The sequence below is a fragment of the Varanus komodoensis genome, unplaced genomic scaffold (assembly GCF_004798865.1).
Source record: "Varanus komodoensis strain SLA01 unplaced genomic scaffold, ASM479886v1 scaffold58, whole genome shotgun sequence".
Taxonomy (NCBI): Eukaryota; Metazoa; Chordata; class Lepidosauria; order Squamata; family Varanidae; genus Varanus; species Varanus komodoensis.
This window is the reverse complement of record NW_025336197.1, coordinates 1,500,564-1,507,999: the sequence shown is the minus strand read 5'-3', so window position 1 is coordinate 1,507,999 and position 7,436 is coordinate 1,500,564. Positions and strand designations below refer to the sequence as shown.

Below are 7,436 nucleotides of genomic sequence, written 5' to 3'. Positions count from 1 at the left end.
CCCTAGTGGGAGGGGAGCCTTTGCTTCACGCAACAAAGCCCTCCTGTGCCAAGGCTCCTTAGTCTTAGCTGTCCAGCTATTTTGGCTTTCAGGAGCTACGGAGTATCACAAAAGTCGGTTGAGCATCCAATTAAGTTAACATCTGTCCATAAAAGGCTGTTCAACAAGCTTCTAGAAATGGTTTCTGTTCATATGAAGTAGTTAAAACGCTGTCTTTCTGTTGACTTCCTAACTGTGTGGTTTTTCCAGTTTCCAACTGTCCATGTGCATCTGAGAAAAGGCAAAATGTCATGCAGTGCTGGGTAAGTGTACATTGCTGGCAGTTGTGGGGCATGCTTGAAGTACCTCTTGATGAGTTCCATTATGCATTTATGGCTTGACTATCGTGAACATCCACTGTGCTGGTCTTGACCTCCAAGGGCACTTCTTCCGAGCTCTGCGCAGATGCTGCTCCCGTTGTTCCTTCCAGGTCCCAAGACCCTGGCAGGTTCTCGAGGCTCAGCGAACTGACTGCTCCCTGACTAAAGCTGCCTTCCTCCGACCTGCTGGGCAGGACTAGGTGCAAGGATGTCTCTGATGAAGAGCACATGGAGGATGACAGAGTTGCTGAAATGGACTGGAGAGGAGTCAAAGTGGTGTCTGAATGGGGAGAAGTGCAACTCACAAATGGCAAATGATCCTTCTGGATTACATGGTAGTGGGAGGGGGAATATTGAAGGCTGGGAGTATAATAAAATTCACTGTCTGTAGAATTTTTAATGTGGGGTTCAGTTCTTTGCGGACTGTGACCTACAGAGGCTGGATCCATATTCCAGATGGCGGCTATCGTATTGGAATGGCAGAGCTGTGCTTTGGTGCAAGTAACACTTGGAACCTGCATATGCAAGCAAGGTTGATGTGTAGTCCAAGACGTTCTAGTCTGTAGGTTTTCCTTACTGGAGCTGATGGCTGGGCCATGTACTGCACAGAACTCTGGGGACTTCTGCGCCAGCAGGTTTTCCAGGAGGTGCATCACATTCTTCATGTCCTTACTCAGTTGGGAGACCTCTTGAGTCAAAGCAGTGACCTGAAATGTTAGAAATATGGACTTTTACACAAGACAATGCAAACTAAAAGGACTGCACAGAAGAAAATTCAAAAGTGACGTTGTTCCCCATTTCAGAGCTTATCCCACATCTCTTATTCCAGCTGCAAATGTCTCATTGAGAACTTACTAAGGCACATTTCTTTGGAAAGAAAATAAACATATCCAGTGGTTTTCTGTAACATATTTGTGGATCTTGTGGTTTGGCAACTGCAGGGCACTGAAGCATGCAGACCAATTACTTATTTTGCTTTTATGAAAGTTTAATTAAAGCAAACTGCATGAAGCCAATGTTCTCCCAAGGGAGTAAAGCAGGCCAAGAGAGTGGAAGAAACCAAGCCTAAGATCTGATCTGATTTAGTTAATTCAGTGCCAGATGAAATTGAAACTGAAATTACACAGGATAAGCTATTTGCAAAGAAACTCAAAATCTTTCTGAGATGTTCGTTCTTTAGTTATCTATCTACACTTTGCCAACAAGGCAATTTTCTCGAGGAGGCAAAGTTTTCCATGTAAAAATGGATACTTATTATAGGATTAAAATATACAATACATTAAAATTATTGTATTTGCATCAATATGTTTAGCACTGGACAGATTCCTTTCTTCTGACCTCCCAAGCTGTATCAGGCCCAATGGATATGGGAAAGAAAGGTAGCCGGAATGCTATGCCTGCAACATCATTTCTGCACCGAAATTTAACTTGTCCATTGCTTCCAAAGGTGCTATTTGCCCTAAATACCCATTCTGGGAATGAATAGCATCCTCATGGGGAAATTTTCAGTGGAAACGTGATGCAGGGGCAAGAATTAACTCCTATCCACTGCCCAGTTTTGCTTTTTAAATTATAAACAAGAAACACTGTCAGTTCGAAGCACATTAGTGAAAAGCTCTTTTAATGTAACAGGTGATTTGATCCTCACAGAAAACTACAGCACAAGAAGGGACTTGACTCCATCTAAGACACATGCTGCAGAGATCCTCCTGCCACTGAAGCTACTTAATTGTCAGAGGTCTGGATAACCATTACAAGACCAAACTTTCTCACCAAAAGCAGATGGGTTGGATCCAGATTTGGATGCATGGAACTGGCTTGGTGGAAACAGACTTCCCCACATCTCTCATCCCACAGCAGCCCCTCTGGCCCTATAAAATGCACACAGAGGTTTGAGGCACCCTGCTAAATAAAGTGAGTCTTGGTGCTGGCGGATTTCTGTAAATCTGATGGAAGCACCTTCTGTAAGCACAGCTCTTCCATCTGGGGAAGGCAGATCCTGGATCCATCAATTGTTTCCCTGTGGGCTTCTTCACACATTAGTACACATGGGTACTGGATGCCTGATTATCATTGCAATCTGTTTCCGAGTCTGGGTTGCAGAAAACCCCCCCCCCCTTTTTTTTTGCAGAGTGAAATGTGTTGAAAGATTGCTGATTGTAAACTTTTGTTTAATTGGAAAGATTCCAAGACATGGAATAAACCTAGAGCTACCTTATCAGAGGATGTATTGAACATATTTTAAAATTATGGTTTTTTGGGTCTAGGAGTCTTCTAGGAGTCTCTTTTAATCATGAAGGAAGCAATAAACACACACATAAACCTGATTTAAAGAAGTTGCCTTTGGAAAAGAAGCTCAAGGTTACAATTCTACATTCCCTTAAGTGGGAAGAAAACCCAATGGATTCAGTGGACTTAGAAATGAATAGAAATTGTAAATATGGGAAAATGACATAGAGAAAGGGGAAAACCATATAAAAATGTTTGTGAATCCTTACCTGACCTGTGACATCATGAAAGATAGTGGGTTACTTTTTAGTCCAATAGGAATCAATAAGACTTAAGTTAATCATGATTAACTTTGCTCTTTGATTTTAAGGGGACTAATGCGTGTCTAACATTGCAATCCAATTCATGGGCTTTGCAGGGTTCCAAGTTTTCTGTTGCACTATGTACAAAGCAGGAAGAATATTTTCTTGTTCAGATGCGCCCAGCCATCAGAAAGCAATAGTTTGAGAGATATTCCTCTGGAATGCTTATCAGAAGGAGTGTATTTACAGGGATTAATGATGTTCTTATGGAAAACATGACATCTGTGGTCTGTTATAGGGAGAGAATAACAAGATCAACTAGAGTCTTCTCCATCTGCAGGTTTACAACCCATTTTTGTTGGCATCCTTCCACTGAAATCAATTAGACTACTTCCAGTACTCTGGAGTGAGTGAATCATGGATTAAAGCCGATGGGAAACTTCTTTTTGCCAGTCATTTATATCTAACTAGCAGAAAAAGCAAATGAAAGTAGTGAGTTGAACATTAACTTTTTCTTTGCTTCCCGTAGTAGCTAATCCATTTATTTTAGGTTAGATTACTGTCATTGTGCTCACAGAATGAAACCCATGTAGTTCAATCAAGGAGATGGTAATGAAAGTATTCTGCAGAAAGTGAGATTGTACATTAGTTCGCAAAAGGATAAATGTACCAGTCAAAAGGAGAATAGGATAATCGTGAAGGATCTGGGCTTTTCTAAGCCAGAAGCGGGGTATGTGTGGGCCTGGATTGTCACTGTGGTCTGTTCCACTGGATTTACTGCAGTGCTGATGACAGCAAGAACGCAACATCTTCCTTAAAAACAAGACCTGTGGGAGCAGAGGTCTGCTCCCAGAAGCCTCCAGAGTGCAATTTTTATTCCCAGCAAGGTGCAAGTCTCCTTTGTGCCTTGTTTAAAGAGAAAACACCACTTTTGCAACCCCCGAACTAACAACTCTCAGTGCTGTGCTGGCAATTGTAGTAGCAGGTGGGAGCCATGCAGCCCCTGTACCTGCCAAACTTGCCCATTTATGTTCTATATTAAATGTCAGTAATTTAGCTATGTGGCCTGCATGACTAAGCCTGATTATTTCCACAAACTGCACACCTGCCCAAATTGTGGTATGAAAATGAAATGGATATACCAAAAATGTAGGCTGGGATGAAAAGGACCACTGTGTGCCCACCTGGGTTTTGCAGGGTCCCCTTACCTGCCCTCCCTGAATGCTACTTACCTGTATACCTCTACAGTGGCATCCATTGTGGCATTCAGAGCCGTGGTAGAAAAAATGGCTTAGTTTGGTTGGAGCCATTCGTCCAAGCATAGGACTAATTTTACTTCACCTTGACTTCTGTTTCAAAGCTCTTTAGTTAGTTTTTTCTCCTGCACTAGCGTGTGAAAAAATAATTATAACAACTTCTGTCTTCCACCTCACTGAGCTTTCAGTGGGGGTGGTGGTGATGGGGAACTCACAAATGATGGTATTAATCTTTAGTGCTTCCGAAATCACATTACAAACTGTTCAACTGCAGAGATATCCCTTCATTTTGATGTATATGATGTTATTTCTTCACATTTCTTTTTGGCAAGCATTTCACAACCCATCCCATAGCGTATTCCATGGCATATTGATTGAGCAAACTTTTATGAGATTCTAAGTCTTAATGCTTTTGGGTACAGTATGAGTTTTCTGTCTGCAGCTTTCTACATTACTTTTGCAACCAACTTGGAGAAGTGTTCTTGCTTTAGTAAAGCAAAGCAAAGCAAAGCAAAGCAAAGCAAAGCAAAGCAAAACAAACTCAACAAACAGCAGCCTAACCATTCATGAAATTCATTTAGTTCATGCGGTCATTCAATGGACTGTTTGGAAACATCAGTTCCCTGAAAAATGGCTTCAGTTCATATATAATCCATTACACTGTTCTATTACAAAACCACTATTAAATGGAAATTAAAAACCTATAGAAACCACATTACTCAAAACTTTATTTTATTTATTTATAATAGTTTTTATATACTGTTTGATTAGCCAGAGGCTTTCACAACAGTTTACAACAAGTTGTTTCCCGCATTCCTCCTGTTCTTGCTGTTAAAGATCTGCCCCAAAATAGAGTAAAAAATTTAAAAATGCAAGTAACCAAATGGAAGCAAACTGGACCAAAAGCAGAATAACCAAAATCAGAATACACTCAAGGGAAAAAAGTCTGGCACTTTTGTGTGTGTGTGTATCTCACTGTATGCCATCCACTCTGTGGCCAGGACACAACCATCTGGGTGGTATAACCATTTTCAAACCCTTCACACTGGCTGCACACCCCCTTTCCTGACATTACCACTTCATTTTAGCACACTGTATTGTGCTTGTATTTAAAATTATTATTTACAACACAACTAGGAAATCTGGCTGCTTGATTTATCCAGGCAAATCGCTCTGTGATTTCAAAGAGCACTTATTCCAGCATACTAAATGGATTTAAATTATTTTCAGTTTCAAATTTAAAAACAAAAAGAAAGATCAAGTGCCAATAAGGGAATTGCAGTTGAATTCTACACAGAGGTAAATGCTGCTTGCTCAAAGGGATCTTCTCTCACCTGGCAAGCTGTGAGTGACTTGGGAAATGGCTCACTTTGCATTACACAATGCAAAAGTACTTTTGTAGCAAAAGTACTGAGAACAATAGAGACAGGAGGGCATTCCCCAACGTGTCATTTCCCTTCTGCAAGGACAGTGGCTTCTGCTGGGCCTTAATTGTACATTTTTCTGCACAGACCACCTGAAAAGCTGCACTGCTGGTCTCTTTCCATTCTTACATGATAATATTATCATTATCATTATTTTGCTGTTAGATAAAAGACAGGTGAAGCTGTAGGAAATAAGGGCTGAGTAAAAGTAGATCAGAACTTCATGTGGAACTGCCCCAAAATTCAAGGAATGAGGCAGGGCAATTGCTGAACAACATCCTTAGGGAAATGTGAAGGGCCGTATTCTGACTCCTCTGCAGTTGGTAATCCAGCTTTTCAACCAGAGTACAAAGAGGCAGGGCCATTTTGCAATTACAGAAGCAGAAGCAGCTGAAGCCACATATCCCTGCCTGCACCAAGAACACAATGAATGTCCAAGCCAAGAGTAAGTCTTTTTAAAAGGTAGAGCCAATTACAAACTTACTTGGGAGTAAGGCCCATTCCTCGCAGCAAGGTGTACTTCTGAGTGAACATGCATAGATTTGGGATGTATAATCTGTTACAGAGTTTTAGCTACTTCTGAAACGCTTCTTCAAACTAACTCATTTTAAAGTAAATATGGAAACAACAATTTTTCAGATGAGATATTGGCGTTTTGTGAATGCAAGCCTTTCCCACGAAATGTGCAGCCACTCCTACACCATACCCTTCTATACATTATAGAATTGCAATGCTCAGTTGTGGTATTTAGGTACATGCTAATGAGTACAGTGCTGTTACCACTGTTTTGAAAACACGATCTTACGTTGCACACAATTGCCGTTGAGGGAGAAGTAGGAAGAGTTGGGAAGCTGATGTTTGCCGTGAAATGGCCTTCCAAGATTCATTTGTTTCTGTGTTTGCTTTTTATATCAATTAGCTATGCACAGGTACAAAGGAGTGGAGATTTCTAAAAAAGGGGAAACAGATGAATAGTTCCTCCTGCCCTCTCACATAGTTCCTCCTCTCCTCACATATCATAGAGAAGGAGAAGAGGATGAGGAGTAAAGAAGGGGAGTTGTGGTGCCACCTGCTGCTCTCCTCCCACCTCCCATGGGGTGAAAGCAGTGGGATCAGCATCCCTTTCCCTCCAGCCAGGAGCAATTCCTGAAAGCAAGTTCAGCTCCCTTCCTGGGCTGTCATTCCAATCAGTAAGCTCCATGGAAGTCACTTACTTCTGAGTAAGGCCATTGAAGATGCTACATCAACATGAATTTTCAGCTAGTTGTTCACTGAGGCAAGACAATGACAAAGGACATGATTAGGAAGACTCAAAAGGAGATTGTTCTTTTTCAAATGGGAGGAGAGGAAGGAATTAGCTTTGCATTTGCTGTCCAGCTCACTGGGCAGGTCCGACTGAGAAAGAGAAACCATGAGCAGTGGGGGAGGAAGCTGGAAAGCAACTAAAGGCTGATTGGATTTCTCTCACAGTTGCTGCTTCTTTATCCCAAACCAAATAGCACACTTGTTTTTGTAGTGTCACTCTAAAGGTACTCTTTCCCCTGGAACAGGACTGCAGATTTAGCATACACTGGAATATGTATCTTAGGGAATATGCAATGCATCAAAACATCATGCTGTAATTAGTGTGAAATGATAATGGCAGAAATAGTGTTAGAAGTTGTTTTGCGGCAAGCACTGGGCTAGGCTCTGCAAGAGCACTAAAAATGCTTAGTGTGGATCTTCCTGGTGGGCAATAGCCACCAGCAGTAGCCATCTGCTTGCTGATGGAAGGTTTTTGATCTGACACAGGGTTCTATCCATGGAACAGAGGGTCGAGCAAGTTTCAGTGACCCTCTTCCCCCTGCAGTCCATCACACCTCCCAA

The 7,436-nt window shown here is 41.6% G+C and overlaps 1 protein-coding gene across 1 annotated transcript in view; it reads right to left on the bottom strand.

The window, feature by feature from the left end:
• Positions 1-361: 361 nt before the first annotated feature.
• Positions 362-7,436, bottom strand: part of KCNH8 (potassium voltage-gated channel subfamily H member 8) — a 191,847-nt gene continuing 184,772 nt past the window's right edge. Inside the window, exon 16 of the mRNA XM_044449406.1 lies at positions 362-1,066. Within this exon, the coding sequence (XP_044305341.1) occupies positions 362-1,066 (705 nt within the window). The remainder of the gene's footprint in view (positions 1,067-7,436) is intronic.